Source organism: Buceros rhinoceros, unplaced genomic scaffold (genome assembly GCF_000710305.1).
Source record: "Buceros rhinoceros silvestris isolate BGI_N320 unplaced genomic scaffold, ASM71030v1 scaffold43037, whole genome shotgun sequence".
NCBI classification, from domain to species: Eukaryota; Metazoa; Chordata; class Aves; order Bucerotiformes; family Bucerotidae; genus Buceros; species Buceros rhinoceros.
This window is the reverse complement of record NW_010423589.1, coordinates 412-19,839: the sequence shown is the minus strand read 5'-3', so window position 1 is coordinate 19,839 and position 19,428 is coordinate 412. Positions and strand designations below refer to the sequence as shown.

At 48.5% G+C, this 19,428-nt stretch overlaps 1 protein-coding gene across 1 annotated transcript in view; it reads right to left on the bottom strand.

Moving 5' to 3' along the window:
• Positions 1–736: 736 nt before the first annotated feature.
• LOC104497230 (urotensin-2 receptor-like) overlaps positions 737–19,428 on the bottom strand; it is a gene marked incomplete at its 5' end in the record, with an annotated part of 19,099 nt that continues 407 nt past the window's right edge. The window contains 2 exons of the mRNA XM_010140458.1: positions 737–1,053; positions 18,748–19,428. The exon at positions 18,748–19,428 is cut by the window's right edge and continues 19 nt beyond it. Coding sequence (XP_010138760.1) covers positions 18,799–19,428 — 630 coding nt within the window. The remainder of the gene's footprint in view (positions 1,054–18,747) is intronic.

The window sequence follows — 19,428 nt, the reverse complement described above, 5'->3', positions numbered from 1 at the left end:
AGGAGTTTAATAATGCAAAAGTGCAGAGGGCTCCACTCTGCTGGTCCGTAAGCGGGATGCTAATATACCTCTGCTGCCATATCGGAGTAACTGCATTTCACCTCGACGCCATGTGGAGAACCCCAGGGCAGGGCAGTGGTCAAAGTTTGGGCAGGGTGAAGCACAGCTGTAAGCACTTGCGTCTCTAAAACAATTTCCAAGCCAGTACATTGATGGAGTGGCTCTTCCAAAGGCAGATTAATTTGTCTGTGGCTAATGATGCATAACGTTCTAACCTGGCTGAACAGGGAGCGAGCAGGCTGGGCACAAACAGCTCTAGCAAATACTTGGTACGCTGCTGAGAAGCTGCCACAGCTGCTTCTAAACCTGCTGAGCATTTTCTCGCTGAAGACTTTTTGCCACCTTTGTAGTACTTCCTCCTTCTTTGGTCTCAAATTAGAGCTCAGACTAGAAGGGGAGCAGGGAGGAAATCAATATATTTTGCTGACAGTCTCTAGAGTTGGGGGGGGGGGGGGTTTGGTTTTTTTTTTTTTTTTTTTTTTTTTTTTTTTTTTTTTTTTTTTTTTTTTCTTTAATTGAAGCCACTAAGAACTTCAGAGGGTTTTGGCTTCCTCCTGCCTTTTATAAACTATGAGATACAGTTGAGTTATGTCTCCAGCTTTGTAGCACAAGGGATTAATGTATGTTTTAAACAGCACATAAAGCTGACAGAGTGCAGCATAAGCTCATAACAGTTTGTCTCTGTGATGACCTACGGGCTCTCGGGTAGCCAGGGAAAGCTGGACTGAGACAACAGCAAAACTGTGTGTGTAGAGAGCTGGTAGCGGAGTGGCAAACTCCCAGTCACTGATTAAATTCTTTGTCTGTACAGGCCGGGTTTCCTTTTTCACCTCCGGCTCAGAGAACCTTCATCGGGTGGAGAAGGTTCACTGGGGCACTCGCTATGCCATCACCATCTCCTTCACGTGCAACCCAGACTACAGCATTGGGGATCCAGTCTTGACGTAATTCCTCTGGGGATGGAACATGAGGACAAATGAAATGGGAGAAGCCCTGCAAGAGGAGAGGAAAAAGGAGATAACATCTCTTGTAAGATCACGTTCAGTTAGGATTTCCAGCTGTATTAACTGATTGTAATACACTCTCTTTTCACATGTCCTGTTCCGTAGGTGTTGCAAACGGTGCCTTAAAGACCTTCTTCAATTTGGTGTATTCTGAAAATGGTTTGTCTTCATGTTCTAAAGGGATAGGGTACCAGTTCGGGACTGCGCGCTCCTTTTTTTTTAATTATCTTTTTAAAATTCCTCAGTTTAAAAGATACAAACAATCTTTTGGACCATGTCTTGATATGACTCCCCATGCTGCTGTTAGTTGTTTGTTTAGTCCCTTCAGTTACTAAGGTGACATAGAAAGTTTGACCTAAGTTAATACAGCAAGATGTTAATTTTTGAACATATCTTCTGTGGAGAGGAACGCGTTCTCCTTAGCATGGGCATTACGGGGCAGTTCGCCTGTGGGCTGACTACTGGGACTTACTTGAAATTTTTTTTTTATTGAATTACTACAGATACTTTCTACTACAAACAGGGACTGGGTAATACAAAGTCAGAAACACAGTTCTCTGGTTGGCCTTTTGGTTGCCTTTGGGTGACAGATGCTCTGTGTAGGGGACGCCGCGGCATTAGATGCCTTTGATTGGGATGCAGTGTTCCCAACTCACCTCGTTGTCTTTGGGTCTTGGTGAAAATGAGTCTCTCCTGGCTGGAAGCCAGTGTTGGGGCGAAGAGCTCTGTGGAGATGGCTCGGCCGCGTCACCCTGTACATTAAGGAACTATCAAAAAGGAGAGCTGGGCAGAGGTGATCAGACAGTCCTCTGGATTCCTCTGAGCATTCAGCATTACGGAATTCCCAGGGAGGGGAACAGCCAGGGAAAAAAATAAAGTAGTTTTTTGTTTTGGTTTTCCATAAGCCAGCTCTGGCCTCTTCAGACTCAGTCCTCTACACCCTGGCTTGCTGCCTGGGAGGCTGGAGAACAAACCACCCTGTCCAGGGGACTCTGGTATGGGGGGGAAGCTGGTGTCCGCCGACACTTTAAACTGATACGATCTCAAGCTGGAACTTGATTGCAAAACACTTTGAAAACATCTATTTGTTGGGCCCAAATGTTATCTTAAGACCAAACTGAAGGAATCTTCAGTTTTTTATTCTTGTGTTGTGAAATACTGTGTTTTATCTTGTCCAAAACACTGTTTTATCTGTTTCAGAAAGTTTCTCAACAGCTTTTTTTTGGACTTCTCTTTTTCAGTCTATTGTAAAGATTTTTTTTTTTCCTCCATTAACTAGGACCATTAATCTGTGGTCTTCCTTGAGTAATAAATTGCAAGGACTTCAGACAAGAAGGGATGTTATATTGCAGTACAGATGAAGTAACAAATGCATGTGTAATCTTGCCAACTCCCTCGCTTATTACAAGCAAAGATTTTTGTAGGTCTGTGCAGTGGTAAGTAAATGGTAGGGAAACCTAATTGTTTTTTTTAAATCACATTCTGAAGCAAACACTTTGATTTGTTTTATTAATAGTCTGTATAATTTCTGTGAAACACTTTGAAAGGAAATGAGCTTCGGGGTTTTTTTTAAATTTTCATTTTATGCATACGGTTTTCCCTTTTGTTTTAATTTATTCTTTTATGGAAATAATTAGTATCGGGGGGATTACACTGAAGATCAGTATGAAGAGGAATGATGACAGGACACTTGGATTCGTTTGATTGTGAGTGGTCTCATTTGGCACACCAGCAAGTTTAGTTCTCTGTAATTTTACTTCTTTGTTCTCCAACCCAAAAAAGGATTCTTTGTCCATCCTAACAATGGAGAATTGTTATAAATGGCTGGATGTGAGGAAATAATAAATAAGTTGGGTTCTGAGTCTAAATAGTTGTCTCAAAGTCTGTTAATTCCAAGACATTTGCATTATACCCAAGTTGTAGGTCTGTGTGGTGGCAGACCAGGATCACCAGCAGCTGCTTTACTGGCATAAAGCTTATTGCTGCTGTTACTCTGGGATTTAAATGTAGGTCCTCTTCCATTCCACCTCCTGATAGCCCTGGAATCGATGTATGAGTGGACCTGTCTGGATTCGGGTTGGCTTTCTCCAGGTTGAGGTCCTATGCACAAAGATTCTTACCTTCACCGTAAGTCCTATCGCCGCTGTGCAACACTGTCACATCAGTGGCTTTGCCTCTTATCGAAATGACTGTTGGTTACTTCTGTCAAGGAGGCTTTGAGTAGCACTAAATGAAAATGGCAATGAAAATGAGAGCGGCCCGCTATAAAATACTGCTCAGCAAGATCGTGTTGGACGTGGGGGAAGTCTCAGCTACTCTCCTCTGAGGTTTTCGTCTTTGGAGATCCCGTGTGACACCTCCTGAACACGGTGCCTCTCACGCTATCAGCTGACTGTCATTCAGAAAAAAATGTAAGCGTGTATTTGTCTTTTGGAATTTTTAAGTTTCAGTAATGTGCTCAAGTGATGAGCAAAGCTGTCATATAGAAAAATCCTGGTTCATATAAAACGTACAGCATAGTGAAGTCTCATACTTCTTTCGAAGATGAATTCTCTAGCAGGTACAGCGCACGCGTTTCTCCACAAATTCTATCTGCAGCTTCAGTATCTGGATTACTAAAAGCAATATTTAGATTTATGAAGAAATTAAATAGCAAATGAGGAAGCACAGTGCAATCTAAAGGGCTGTGAATGTAGCCTCCAGCAGGAACGCAGTAACTGCAGGAAGGCTGAGTTCCCGGGGCAGCGTGGAACCTGCAGAATTCACTCATCGTTAGAAATAAACTTGGCTTAATGTATTTTATTCACTTAAGTACCCTGAATAACTTTCTATTAAGAATCTCTCTTATCAGTTCTTGACAGATGGTTCTGAATTTGAAATACTTCAGCTGCTGTCTCTCCTCTCTCGGGTTCAGCCTGCCTGTTGCTCCTGGGAAACGCAGCACTCAGTTTTGTAGAGCTCCGATTATGCCCAGGACAGGATTTGTTCGGTTACACTCGCCTAAATCGGATGCCAAGCTCTGCAGACAAGTGCTCTTGAACACACGGGGTTGTTTCTCCTTCATAGCTTCCCTTTCCCCAGTAAATAAAGATGGCTTTGTTTTTAATACAGAATTCCTCACGTTCCTTGGCCATCCAGATATCCTTACACTGTGTTTACGTCTGAACTGGATCTCTAACATACTCATGTAGCTTTGTGCAGTGTTTCTAAATTCTTGTCTAAATTCTAGGAATAAAACCGGGAAATGGTGCTGGAGATCAGGGCTCTGAGGAAAAAAAAAAGCAAAAACCAACCCCCGTACAACCAACCCCTCTCCTCTTTCTTTGCCCAAGAAAAAAGAAATCCCTGCTCCTGCCTCTCCTTGACTCTCTTGTGTGGAAATCCAACCAAAGATTCCAAGAGCAGCAGGAGAGTTATTTCCTTTCACACCACAGATGGCTCTGGCACGCCTCAGGCACCGCAGCCTCACTCGGTGCTGCAGTCCAAGAGAGCCAGCGCGAAGCGGTGAGTGTCCGCTGCTCCTTGTAAAATGCCCGGCAGAACTGTTGCGTACGCTGCCTTAGTTGTGTTTCTGTGAACCTTCCTAGGAAGCGGGAAGCTGGGTTTCCCGTTTGCTGAAACCTGCCAGTCAGGCTCTTTCAATGATCCTCGCTTTATCCCTAAAGCAGCTCTGCGGGCACTCCCTATTTTCCCTGTTAGTGGTAGTGGTTGTACTGGAGCTTTTCAGGATGGACTGTCCAAGGGAAGTAACTGTCCAAGGGAAGTAACTGTCCTGCTTCCAAACTGCACATCTTTCTGGGATTCTGTCCATGATCTGCTCTCACATCACATATTTCATCTCTCAGTGCTGTCCCAGCAGACTTCAGCTTTCACCTGGAGCGTGTATTGAACAGGGCACGTAAGCTCAGTCCGTGCGTTATTCATGGACTGGCTCACTAGAGCTTTTAGCCTAAAATCTTTCAGAATTTCTAATGGTAGAGGAACTGTCAAGTGCTCAATTTTTAGATTTTTTTGTTCATTCTTCAGCATTTATTTTTTCCAGAGGCTCTCTTGTTTTTCTTCCTTTACAGGCATTTACAGCTCTTGCTGTTAAAACCCTTCATAAAACTTTCAATGGGGTCTCTTCCTTGATACCCTTTACTTAAACTGTTCATCCCGTCCATCCTTTCTTTGAACTGATCGTGACTGTTGACTGTGCTAAAAGAAGTCCCGTTACAACTGATGGATCAAGCTTTCCTCTGTAAGTACCTTGTGTGTCGGCTGGGCCTGTTGGAGGTGACAGTGTCCTCCAGGAGCAGCATCGCTCTATCCTACCTGTTTGAGCACTAGGCAGAATTTAGACTTGAAATAAAACAATCCAAGAAGAAATTAAGACTGAATTCATAAATATACAGAAGTCTACTGAAATTTCCCCTTGGGAAAAAAAGATTTGAAAAAATTGTGGTTTTTTGGAATCACAAGGACAGTTTTTCTCATGTTGTAAATCTTTACTCGATGTAGGGGATTTGCAACCTGTTCCTTGGTGTCTCAACAACTGGAACTTGAGACCCCTTGACTTTGTTTTCTAAATACTTTGAGCACCTTCAGATGGCTTGTGAGTCAGTGAATTCCAGCCTGCTGCAGGAACTACCACTTTCCACACAAGTTAAACACCTCTCGACTCTGTAGCCAGGAGTTTTATCTTAGCAGGCCAATAAACTTGTCTCTTCTTAATCATCCTCCTGCAGTTAAATACTTCATCCACAAAGCATGCACAGAAGGGCAGAAATCCAAAGCCTTTCCACAGCTGAATTCTACAGGGAGGTACTTTCGGGATGTCCAGGTCTGAATCAGATCTTCGCTGCTCTGGTCGGGCCAGCTTTGTGCTTCGCAGGATCCTGAGCAAGGCAGAAGCGAAGGTGCCCGACAGCAGCTGCCCGTTCACCCGACAGCCTGGAGCGAGCGGGAGGTGTTCTGGTCCCAGAACGGTGTGTACACACACCCCAAAGGCTCGTTTGGTAAAGTTACAATCACGGCGAGGGGCAGAAGGAGCAGCAATATTCTCTTATTAGACCACGTCACAGAACTGAAAAAAACCCAACCCCAACAGAAAGCTCTGAGCCTTGAAGCCTTGTTTCTAATGAATGAAACAGCGAATGAGTAAGTGGATCAATTAACTTCAAGTAAATACCGTCGTCTGCATCGCTAACCCGTCCAGTACGTGAGGGCATGCTTGCAGAACGCGTTCTGAGGAGTCCGCTGTGCCAGACTGTCACGTAGGAGACAAGTATTTTCCAGTTGTGCTCAAGGCCCTGAAGGGTGAGGACGGCGCGTGTGTCGCTGAGGCGGCTTTCTTCATGCAGCGTGCCTGTAGTTCAGGCTTGTATCAGTGCAGCAAGTAAACTCTGTCTCTGATTTAGCTGTCCTCTGGGGAAGAAGGCAGGTGTGGGAAGAATGCTGGACTCGATGAGCTTAGCTACCCTCAGTCTCCTTCTAAAGTACTTGCCTGATTGTAAATCTAAATTATCTTCAGAGATAACAGCAAGAACGCTCCCTGACCACAGGAGGGTTTACCGTTCCCAAACAGCTGAAACTCATCTGAAATACGGTAACGCATTTTGCAGCATCGCTGTGCTGCCGCTAAAAGCCAACCTCTGCACTTTGGCACAGGCTTACACCAGCCCTTGGCCGGAATTTTCGCACATGGCTCAGGTGAAGATTGCTAGTCCTCTTTACTTCTGCAGAGTAAGTTTAAGACTGTTACTATGGTACCCGAGTTAAGTGCAGACTTTGTCTTAACCCTCCTGACACGCTGTTCCTGTTCCTGTCTGACAGCAGGGGGAGGTTTCTGCTGGGGCAGTGTCACCAGCCTGCAGCCACCTCCCGCACCCCCGTGTAGCTCCCCAGCAGCAAGGGTGTCTGTCAGCTCAGCTGCACGTTCCTCCTTCCAGCAGACACTTACTCTAAACAGAGGAGACGGTGTTTATCCCGGGGGCCAGGACTCCATCAATTCACCCCGTTTATGGTGGGAAGAGGCAGTAAAACTGTCGCTTGCAAGAATTCTGACTGCCACGCTCCCATAGGATGCCAAGAAAACCCTTGCGTCCCTTGGCCCTTCGACGTGGGCTGTAGAGACCTCCCCAGGAGGAGCTTCAGGGTACGGCGGGGGCTGGGTGGTGTCCCCTGGCTGCCAAATGCAAAATGCAGTCAGCAGCTGGGACGGGGACGACACATCTGCCAGGTCTGAAGACTCTATAAGAAGGTGGTGGCAGCAGGAAAGGCTCTGTGGGGGAATGGGAGTTAATATTTGAGTTCTTTTGAGGGACTCGGCAAGACGTTTCCGGTGATGGGAACATCTTGGAAACGTCAGCAGCAGGAAGTCTCTTCCTTCTGCTGAAGAGATGCTGGAAGGAGCAAATGCTAAATCCAGGTAACAGCAAGGTCTAGCAGCCCCGATGGCACTGGATGGGGAGTGGTGTCGCACGGGTACAGGTGACGGGGAAAGGTAAAACCAACTGAAGGCCCAAGCACTTCAGCAGAGTCTGGGATCCCTTCACGAGAGGAGACTGAAACAGTTTCTTAGAGACATTTCACTTAGTATTGAGACTCGAGATCAGTTTGCAGCGCTTCTCCAGCCATCCTTTGCTGATGGGACTCCAGTTGTTGACTTTTGTAGCTTCTTGGGAAGGAGGCTGACAGGAGAGGCAGAAAATTCATGCTGCCCTGCTGTGCCACAGAAGATGCTTTGACAGGGGAGAAAAGCCCTGACAGCACTGCTGTTGCCCTCTTCCCAGCACAGTACCTCCAAAATCCAGCAGCAGAAAACTTAAGGGAATGGGATCAGTGAGAAACTGGAGAGACACCCAGCAGGAAGGACCGGAAAGCACAAAGGCAAGATGAATGATTAAAACAGATTTGATTTTTTTTTTTGGGTAATATAAAGCTCCTCTGGAACTTGCTGAACTATTTGCAGAGATGTTTTGCATAAAGCCTTACTTTAAATAAATCAAGATGTTTCAGGAAGAAAAATTAGGAAAACTTCAGTTAAGGAACAACTTTGATCAAACACCACTTCCCTGGCAAGACAGGTAAGAGGGTCGGCTCGGTGACTGTCTGGCCAAAGCCATGCCACGTCCCACGGCGAACAGCAAGTGCCGTCTTCATGACTGAAGTCGAAGACTAGAAAGTGTTGCTGCTTCCCCCCAGCAGTTGGGTAAGCAAAGGTTTTCCAGCCCAGGGAAAGTGAGCACTGTTGTGGAAGGCTAAATTTAGCAATGATTAAATGAGCTCTTAATTAACCAAATATTCCCTCGCTTGCCTTTCCAAATTATTCAATATCTGAACAATTACGATGAGCTCAGCATGTAATTACCATCCATTCCAGGCACCGTCCTCGCCAACAGCAGCCTTCAAAACCACCAGCTGTTAATGTGCTGGGAAACAGCGTCCATGAAGTGTGAGTCAAATAACTGAAAACCGAGCAGGAAAAAACCCCAGGTTCAGAGGCGACACAAGGGAAAACTGCTCCCTTACGCCGAGTCTTTGATTGTATAGTCCTTCCTGACTGCGGATCCGTCATAAAAACGATTAGTGTGGATCAGAGCTGCAGGATAATGTCTTTGTCTGTGCTCTGGCAGAAATATAAAGGTTCCTGATGGTTATTCTGCCTCACAAGGCTTTAGAGAGCCTCCCGGAGGGCTAACGTGCCTCTCTAGAGAGGGAAGCTACAGCCTTACTCCCTGTCCAGGCAGGAGGAAACAGAAGGTAAAGCCTAAGTCATCTGAGAACACGAGTCTCAGATATTTTTAGTTGCAGCAGGGTAAAGGAGGCTGGATGGTGAATTCAGCCATTTACTGCTCTGAGCGTTGTTTAAACAAGAACAAGCCCGAGTGCACTGGAGCTTTTCCCCCGTTAGTTTTCAAGCCAATTGGAAGATGTCGGTCCATGAGCACTTCTTTTCACGGCCATCAGCTGTATTGGTTTAGCTGCCTTGGGCTGGATGCTGAATCTGACCAGGACAAGAATAATTATTTTTGGCTTGACTGGGAAAAAAAACCCCACCACCAAAACAAACCTACGAACTAAAATGGCTCAATCCTTTAAAACTGCAAACCCAAAGATGTACCAGCCCAAATGAGCGGACAGAGGAGGTTTAAACTGGAGCAACAGTAAAGGAAACGTTTGCCAAATTATTCTTCTACTTAGGCAGCTGTAACCTCTCTAATGTAGTTGAAGGGTTTGCTCACAGCAATTGTGCTTGCAGCAACATGCCCTGCTTTCTGAGGAGGCTGTGGAAACCAGGAGATTTCTCCTTCTCTGAGGGTAACCGGAAACAACGGTTTTGGAATTCGAGAGGTATGAAATTCCCCCAAAGCCTCGAGCCTCTCACAGGGCTGTTACAGTCTGACGGGTGGTGTTTTCTAGCTGTGGAGCAAAGCGGGGGTGGACGCAGAGTCCCTGGGAGAGGCTGCAGCTTGTTGTTGGGAAGGAAACGTAGCACAAAGAAAGGACAGAGCATGCAGGGACGGAAAAAAAAGCGTAAGATTAAACAGAACACCAAAGGCAGCAACATGCTAAAACCCCACATTTGTTCTACTGAACAAATATTGTAAACAGTCCCGTTAGATCCATGATTTTTCCATAAAAGCTCTTCACTGTGGGCAGGAGATTCCGTCTACGGAGAGCGATGGGAACGCACAGGCGTTAGGCTGGTGCTGGGGTGGAAGCCTGCAGTTCCACACAGACCCTCCGCAGGCTGAGTCTGAAACACCCCCCTCAGACAGCGCTCCCGGATACAAACATTCACCGGGGAGCGTGACAGCAGACAAAGACGCCTGTGAAGATGCTGCTCTGATGCTTTTTTCCTCTCCCGCTGCCCTGTGCTGCCTGTCACTGCTCACCCTGCGCTGTGAGGGCTTGGTGCTCACAGCAGAGTTTGGAAGCTCCGGCACCAGGGAAACGGAGAGAAAAGAGGAGGATTTGCAAGGAGGTCAAGCTGGGACTTGGCTGCATCTCGAATGGGGCACGTGGCTGCCAGATCAGATGCTGCTTCTGCACAGCTCGAGATCCAACAGGAGGTGAGATTTCAAGAAACCGCAAGTCTCTGGCAGCTGCTCTCCTCCGGAGCCCTCTCGGGGTGCCCATCTCTTCCCCGTTTTGCTTCCACACCAGGTGTAAAGGCTTGTTACTGGAGGCAGCACGGAGCCGGTGTAGTTTTGCCTTCCCAAGCCTCCTCTCAGCCTAAAGCATCTTCTCGGTGGTCTCACTGAGATGAATGAGTAATTCAGTGTGACACACCGACTATGTCACTTCTGCATTCTGCAGGCAGGGGAGCTGTCAAAGCCCTTTCCCAGCGCCCAAAGCCCCTCTCATCCTGCTTCCATGGGGCCCCTCTGGGGCTGTGAGCACGAGGACTAGGGTCGGGGCGGGGGGCACAAACAGTTTCCTGAGACCATGAAGTAAGAGATTTGAAGGGAGTTTTGTCTTTTATTGGATCAAACACAAAAATTCTTACAGGATTTTTCTTCTGAATAACATGGATACTGAACACCCATGGCACACAATGCCTGGTAGAGAAAATATTCACTTACACGGGTGTAGATAAAAGCCCAGGCGATGCTCCAGCTCTGTCCCTGCCCCTCCACCGTGGTCCCATTTAAGCCAGATCTGCAAGGAGCTTTTCCCCTAATACCAGGCACTGCAGGCTGTAGAGCTTCACTGACTCATCCTGCCTAAAAGAAGCTGCTGCAAAGACAGAGGCAGCACTTTGAAGTTTGATGTTTGCCACAATAAACTCGCCTTTGTATTAAAACAAACAAACAAATGAAAACAGCCAAGCAAAGTTGCTTGGTTGCCATTTCCTCTGCTTCTGTTGATGGGAATTACTCGCGCTGTGCCTTAGGCAGGCGGAGGTTCCTCGACAGATTTAATCATTCTAAAAAGATGCCAACAACAAAATGACAGAGAAGCTCTGCTGTGTTTAGCAATCGATGACGAGCGTTGGGATAATTCTCTCTATTCAGCCTCTTCTGCACCGAGATCCTGCCCTTAGAGCGGGCTGGGGCTCGGGCTCCGCCCGGGAGGGATGCCCTGCCTTTACCTCCACTGACCCCAGGGCTCCCAACCCGTAACATGGGGAAGAAGAGGCTCCCAGAAGGTAAAGAAGAACGATTTTGCTTCCCTACCATTTCTCCTGCTCTTGTTTCTCACCTGAGGAGGGACTTTAGGGAGGATGTTGATGCCCTGAATTGATGATGCTTTTACCAGAGACTCGTCTCAGGCACGTTCCAGTGAAGCTGGTTGGGCACGGCTGCCATTGCTGTGGGCTACAGGATCACCTGCGCTGGCCGGCTGCTGCTAATCAAAACCAGAGAAGGTCTTCTGGTGCACAAGGATTTCCTCTGCTCGACCACGAATAGCTACCCAAACCCTGTTAGCCCTACAAGAAGAGCTCTCCCCTTCCGTACGTAGCACCTCACAGCCAAGGATCTCAAAACATTTCACACACATCCGTGCCCTCCTAAACCACTTGTGCAGACGATGGAGACAGCGTCACTGTTTTCTAGGCAGTTAATGACCAGCAGCACAAGAACAAGTGACTTCCCTGAGGTCACAGTGCAAGTCAGTGGTGAGTTTCTATGAGAAGCCAGGACTTCTGACCTGCCCCCAGCTCAGGTCATCGCTCTTCAGCTCCGATGGTGAGAGCTGCCTTGGTAGGCATCTCCAACACCAAAGTCCCGGGAAATCTCTTCTGGATTTTATCAGCTCTCTTGGCCTAGGCCTGCCTGGGTGACTTATCAACACCACTAGTGCTTTTGGGATGAACAACCTGCGAGTCCCCACCAGCAGATGATGTGAAGGAAGATAAATAGACACACTTGAGCGGGATCAGATAACACACGAGGCACGGCGCAGGCAGGTGCAGCCAGCGCCCCGTGGAGTCCTGCTCCCGCTCCTCATTCTGAACACTGCAGGGGGCAGAAAGCGGCTTTCAAAATGTGGAGGCTAGGGGTAACTAGGGCTCCAGCTGATTTTATAACAGCACCGTTCCTGTAAGACAGTGCCTTCTGCAGCGTTAAATGAAAGGCAAAAAAATCAGTTACAAAGAAAAAGCAGAAAGTGGACGAGAATCTGTGGGGTCACTGGGATTTTGAGTAGTGGTGCTCGCCGTCAGCCCGTGCTCCCCAAAGGGAGGATGCTGCAGGAGCCTGGCACAGGAGCCAGTGCTGCCTGCTGCTGAGCACAGCCTGTCTGGTGGACCCGCACGCCCCTGAAGGTTTAGGTGGCCTCTCTCTACGTGTGCCTTCAGGAGCGCTGCTGTCTCTCCCCTCTGAGCATTGGTACATTATGTTAATTTACCTTCTCCATCCTTCCAGATTTTTGAAAGGTAAATTCAATGTAGCCTGAGAAGTAATTGCTATGTAGCGGCTTTCCCTGGGAGGTTTCTTGCAAGAGCCAGACTTGCGGTTCTCAACAGCCAAGCTGATATTTAAAAAAAAATAACAGGCGCAGAACTGTTGTGAATTTGATGGATGTCCCTGGTGAGGTCTGCAGCAGCGCACAGACGAAGCGGTGTCTCCAAAAGGCTGTGTTTATGGACACACCACATTTAGCTTCAGGAATCTCCCTTGCTTTGTTTGGATGAAATCATGTTTGGTTTTAGTTAAGAATTCAGGAGCTGAATTCGAGATCCTAACGGGAACGCACAAGGGAAGGCTAACGACATCGCAGCGAGACAAACTCAGCAGATTTTGCTTCTCCAGCATTAGCACCGCTTTGGTTTTAGAATTTTATCCTCTGCTAATATTGCTGGATGGTTTGGTTCTGCACAAACTTATTTACTGCTTTCTCTCCTGGTATCTTTATGGAGGAGTTTGGGTCGGTTCTTCGACCTTCTCTAATAAAGTCAACGAATGCTTCTTAACTCCACCTTGTTTCTGACTGCAGAAGCACTCCTAGTGTTTATAGAACGTTTCCTCTAAATTATAAATGGAGACAACCAGAAAAGTAGAGCCTTAAGAATTCTTCAGGATTCATTCCTCCCTTTTGTCTTAATCCTCCCTTTCTTGGGTGGGGAAAAAAGGGAAAATGTTGCCGCAATTTTGCTTTGGTAAATCCCCTTGGGAACATTTTCTTTGGGGACAAGATGGCTCTAGTTGGAACCACAGATCACAAAGCTCAGTTCTGACTCTGGAAACCTGCTAAGGTGACGTTAGTCTCCTCCAAAGGTGATACACACCACACTAGAAACTCGGTGTGGGCAGCAAGCTGGATTCCTGAGCACTACTATTTGTAATTGAAAAAAAAGTCAATATATGTCCCATTTAGGGTTTTAATACACCTCAATAACTTCTTTCACTGCTGGGTGTCTGACAGAAGTTTGTTGCCTCCTAGAGGTCTGGCGGAGCGAGCTGGCAGCCAGCTCCTCCGTCTGCTTTCACAAAACTCATCATCCCAAGCCATCCCAGCCCCCGATACTTTGCTACCAACTCACACGTCCTTCCTCTCTGCTGTGTTTTAGACACGTTCCCAAACAAGGGCAGCAAAGCTTGTGTAACGATAATAACAATAACTTTCAAGGGTACTTACATCCTGTGAAGCTGCAGCTGCTCTTTGGGAGACAAAGCAATGCATTTCCTATAAGCCACAGCTAGTAACTCCAGCTATAGTCTCCCCTACTCCCCGGAGAAACTTGAAACTAACAGCAGCAACCAATATTGTAAGGCAAAACACTCCCCGCTGGGCCAAACTGCAGTTAGTCACCAGTGCTGGGTGTTCCTGTGGGGCTGGCAGTGAGGATGCTGTGCAAAATGACAGGAATAAAGCGAGTTTGGGTTCGGCACGGAAGAAATGTGGGAGGGGGACGTCAGCACTTGGGAGCAGCCTCCTCTCTGCAGCGGACTGCTCCCCGTCAGAACGCTGCGCTTTACAGAAATTAAATGCTATTATATAGGCAGGCTGTGCCCTGACTCCCTGCAACCGCTACGTTCTAAAGCCTCAAATAAAAAGCCAATTTTCTTCCCGAGCCCTCAGGCTGGAAGATTGCTGCTGCCTCCAGAGGGACTCAGAAATACGGCGGGAGGAGCCGCGCTCAGCATCCCCGAACCGGCCGAACTTCCCATTGGAAACATCAGACCCTCGGGGGCTTCCTTCGGGATTTCTCGGGTGCTGCCTTACCCGCTCCACAGCTTGAGGGCTGGGCTCTGACACAAGGTTCATGCACGTTCTCTCCTCATCGTGCTGGTGGGGAACAGATGATGAACTTAGTCACCCTCCCTGCCCTCCTCGGCTAACGCAGTGGGGCAGCAAGTCGTGCGTTTCGTACTGTGCGAGGTGCGAGGGGCTCACAAACCCCCCTCTGTGGCCTCCCTGGTATTCAGTCACCCGCTGAGCACCAAACCCGACTGCTGACATCGGCCTGGGAACACTGGCGATCTGCTCACGCTCGTGGTGACACTGTTGTGTGGGGCATTGAGCATTCAGTGCAAATTCGGTTTTAAGAAGTGAGGAGAGAGGTGATCACAGATGTGTGACTGAAGGTAAAATCAGCAAAAATTCCATCAAGTTCAGGTGGATTCTCCTGTGTCTTGTCCCACAAGTTCTGGCTTTTTCTCTTTTCAAGGGAAAACGGAAAAATTGCGGCAGCTGCAGCAGGTTCTACCTTAGAAGGCAGAGGAGAGCACTCGGGGTGAAACTGCTTCTTTCACAATACGGGTCGGTCCTTTGGTTGCTTGGTTGTCATAAAACCCTTAAACTCTAAGGGGTGCTGGAAAAGATTTTCAGGTGATTAAACTACTTGCTTTCTTGTAAAGCGGTGCAGAAACAACATTTGGCTCAACCGGAAAAATGCTGTTGCCTTTCCTAAACTCACCATTTCCCATCCTGCTGATGAACTGAGTCACTAAATCTGCAGCACAATTTCGTTTCTAATAAACCCCCACATTAAGGACCACAGGATTACAATGATTTGGGTATGGCAAGTGATCCCAGGGTACACATAACTTGCCTTCTCGGAATGTAGGAGAATAGTCAAAGTCAAATTGTTTTCAAGGAACTGGCCACATTTTGCTCAGTTACAGCCCGTAGTTACTTCAGCCCTGGCCCGAGATGCTGCAGATTTACCACAGGACACGCAGAGTGTGCGAAGTCCCATCATCCAGGTTCTGGTCATTTGTCTCTCAATTTTCATACACTTTCAGAGCCTCTGTGGTTGTGGAGAAAAGGTGCGGTTTTCATCTCATTATTTTGGGAGCCCTAACTCATCCTTCAGGTAATACCTGTCCCTCACGAGCTGCTTTCCGGCAGTTTTGCGTGGCCTGCACTGGTTGCAGGGAGATGTGCTTATAAACACCGAGATCCTACCAACCGCAGAGCAACACCCGCCCAGAACACTCCAGGTCAGCCGCCGGCAAAGCTACCCTTGTGTCAGCCCCGCACAGGACCGTGACACAGACAGGCAGCAGCAACCCCCTTCCCAAGCCACCAACCAGATTAATTTGGTTTTGTCGTTAAGGGCAGATACACAAAGCCTGTCTCCTCATTTCCAAACCGTGGGCACAGCCAGCAGCGTTCAGTTATAGACAAGAGGATCTCAGTTAAAACATCTGCTCTTCAAACCTTCCGACTTTGGCAACGTAGCTGGTCTGATGGGACAGTACGAGGGATGTTGTTCATGTAATTCATCTTTTACACTGGGAGTACGAGAGGCTCCTAAGGAGCTGTGTTTGTGAAGGAAGGTCTGCTCCGTGTCACCCTCCCTGCGCTGCTGAAGAGCCGTCACTCATCATGCGCGGCAGCATCTGCTGACAGCCGGTCAGTTCAGCACGTTAAACAGGATCTCCTGGGCATCAGGGACAGGCTTTCTGGGTGTCATCAAATGTAAGGGTTCTCCTGCTAGAGTGACCTCGAATGGGTTTGTCAGAGCCCTACGGGGGTGAGGAGCAGTGCCGGGATGGGAGCAGGCTGAAGTGCACACTCACTGGTTGAAAAATGCCATGAGTGACAAATATCCAGTATTATGCATTTACTCTGGATGCGCCTCCAACAAGCCTTCGACGTTGAATGTCCTCATGACGTGGCACAGAAAGCTCGTGCCCTACGCACCGTTCGTGATGCTGAGCTGAGCAGCAGAATCCCTTCTGGGTACTGACGGGGCATCTCGAGAAGCGTACCCCAAACCAAACCCTTCTCTTTGCTTAGCCCCACATTGGGTTACGAGTGTTGATCTCATCTGCTCTGCATTTTCACCCCTGTTTTCCTAGGCACTGATCCTTTTCAGCTTTCCCATCTTATTAATAACTGTGGGTTTAGACCGTTTGGCTTTAGATGTTTTCATGTGATTTTAAAAAGCAGGAAGTATATGCCCTGATACTCTTGTTGAGACCTGTGCAGCAACCCCATCACTCCTTCCCCTCACGTGCCTGTGAACAGATCGACACTAACCCTTGCAACTATTTCCCATGTTGTCACTGTCCATCCTAGACTGCTCTAGGAATGTGGTGGGTAAGTGGCCTTCCAAGGACCTTCTCCTCAGGCCAAGCAATGGAAATCGAGACCCATCAGCACTATGTCAGGTCAGGATCCAAATCCTGGGTGGGTGTTTCTTTCTGTAGCCATAAGGAAATATTTTTTCCTCAGGGGTGGACAAATGGCTGGTGCAACACCTAGAAGGGATGCAGCCAGGCTGGCTCTGCCAGGCTGCCTGTCTGGCCACACCATTACACTCCCCGAGGGCAGGACAGCCCAGCGCACCTCGCAGATGACACACGTCCTCCAGCCTTCCCACGTGCCCTTTGGAGTTCAGTCTGTTGTTACCGGGGAGTGACTTCCACCCTCGGAAATGGGAAGTAAAGTAACAATGGCTTCAGAATTCATCATTACAAAATGAAATGTTCCTGAAAAGTTGTTCCTAAAAGCTCTCAGAGCCCGCTGTCCCCGCCAGCTCCCAACGTGCACCGTGTGTTAGTGGCCCTGTTTCAGAAGGAACTGGCACCCTCAGGTCTATCGACGCCGCCCGGCTTGGCAGGCTGCCCACCACCGCAACACGACACGGTGGTCACCAGGGCTTCGAAGCCAGCCCTGTGGTTAAAAGCAATACAAGGAACCCTCAGGTGAGTTACTGCCCTCTCCCTGACAAGCACCCCCACAACGGCATCTGTGAGGAGAACGCCCGGCTCCCAGCACGGGAACGTGCCTCCCTGCTCTTCGCCCAACACGCGCCCTGAAGGGGTTATTTTTCTGCAGTTTGTCTGAGTGCCTAAACCCCGCGTGCGGCTGCGCCGTGTTCTCTGCTCCCAGCCCTTTGCTGGGGTATCGGTACTTTGTGTCTCCAATTTGGTGTGTGACATGAGAGGGTCACCCAAGGACACAGGAACCCATTAACGCCGCAGGGCTGGCGCGGGACTCCCCTCAAAGGGATGGGCCGGGGTCGGGGTATGCCATGAGAGAGTGGAAACGACTGTTCCTGAAGCCACTGCCTGCTGCTCCAGAAGCCCCTGGGCATCACTAGCTGCTGACAACAGTTTATGCAACTTGTGCCATGCTTCACTTATCCCCAGAGCCTGTCCCAGGACAGGACAGAGGAATATTGAACCCAACCTCATCCCTGCATACTTCAGAGGACAGCAGAGAACAGAGAGCTGGGAACAGCAGCCTCTCCCCTGGCAAATACAACCCCCTGTGCTGGGTGAAAAGACCGTGCGAGGGGAAACCTGAGGATGGTCCACTTTTAAATCAGCATTTATTGTATAAAACGGAGGTTTACAATTGTTCAGGTGCTTACAGGCATCGCTAGTATCTGTGGTGAGGGTTTACTGGGAGACGCTAAGTGGGGAGCAAATGAGCAGAATGCACTGAGGCAGAATGCTTCTGATGAAATGTCATGAATAAATTTGTCCTTCTTAGGGTGACTCCCATGGTGTAAGATACAGTCGTTTTCCTTACAGCCTCAGGTCTTTGAGTGACAGTATTATAAGACATTTTTCTTTCTTTCCAAGGTAAATTTTTGGTTTTTCAAGCCCTGTTGACTGCCGAGAAAGGGACCAAAGTTAAAGAAAAATGAGAGGCAAATTCAAATCGCCTTAGGCAGAAACCTTAAAAAAATTACCCACTCTTTTAGATAATCCTGTGGTTTCTGACAGCTTACCTTGTGGTTTTTGAATGCTTGGAGTTTGAAGGGCTGCTGTAATGAATTTTAAAATAGAGACTTTAGGCTTGATGAAGCTGTAGTGCACTAAAATGTAACAGGAAATAGGAAAAGGGGCTTAGAGGTCTCTGCACCCTCTAGAAACAGCCAGGGGTAACACATAGGGTGAACCCAGGGCTGGCGGCTGCGTTAAGGAACAGCAGGACAATTTCAGACTTGGGCAGGTCTGACCCAGCTGTAGCCTGAAGACAGCACTGAGAAACCACGCAGGAGAAACGGTGCAGAGCTGGAGCTGCGTAAAACTCAGCAAAGCGTGAGGAGGGTCTGTGGCAGAACTGAACAAAAGTATCTCTACTTCATCTTCTGCACCCAAATCCCTGCAGGATTTGTCCTGAATGGCTGCTGGCTCCTGGCAGGACTTCCCTGACAGCCCTAAGCCAGACGGAAATTCAGATGCATCTCACAGTACTTGGATTCACGCAACTTCTTGCCCCTAACTAGAGCGACCACCAGAAATGAGTTTTTAGGGCCCTTCAGGGCTAAGGGGTCCAAAAGCCCTACCTTGGCCAGACGCTCTGCTGGTCCTGGTGTCTCCGGAGCATCTCCTCTTCCTCACTTGTCCTTCAGTGTGGCCATGCCTAGGGCTTCCGAGCTGTAGTCGTACTGGTTGCTGGAGGACATGGACCGTCCCCAGGAGCACTGCAGGTTGGAGCCCCTCTTGCGAAAGGAGGATGTGAACCTGTAGAAGTTGCGGTGCCTGTTGCGCAGGTACTCCCGGTAGTTTTTGGTGAGCAGGGTGTAGAGGAAGGGGTTGATGCAGCTGTTGCTGTAGGTCAGGCAGGTCACCAGGTAGTTAATGCACTTTTGGGTTTGGGTGGTGAGCTGCAGGGAGCTGCTGTACAGTCGCACCAGCTGCCAGATCCAAAACGGCAGGAAGCAGGCCCAGAAGACCAGCACGATGCTGAAAATCATGATGAGGACCTTCTGCCGGGGGGACCTCTTGCTCTTCTCCTTGTGGGGCGGGTTCCTCTGGGACTCCAGGTAGGTCCTGGCCAGGCGTGTGTAGAGGAAGCCAATGATGATTCCCGGGGCCATGATGCTGGTGCTGAAGAGCACTGTCAGGTAGGTCCGGTAGGCGTCCATGCTCCAGGTGGGCGCACATATCCTCTTCACCTTGCCCTCTGCCTTGCTCCCCTCGGTCAGAGTGACCATCAGCATCATGGGCAGAGTAAGGAGCAGCGA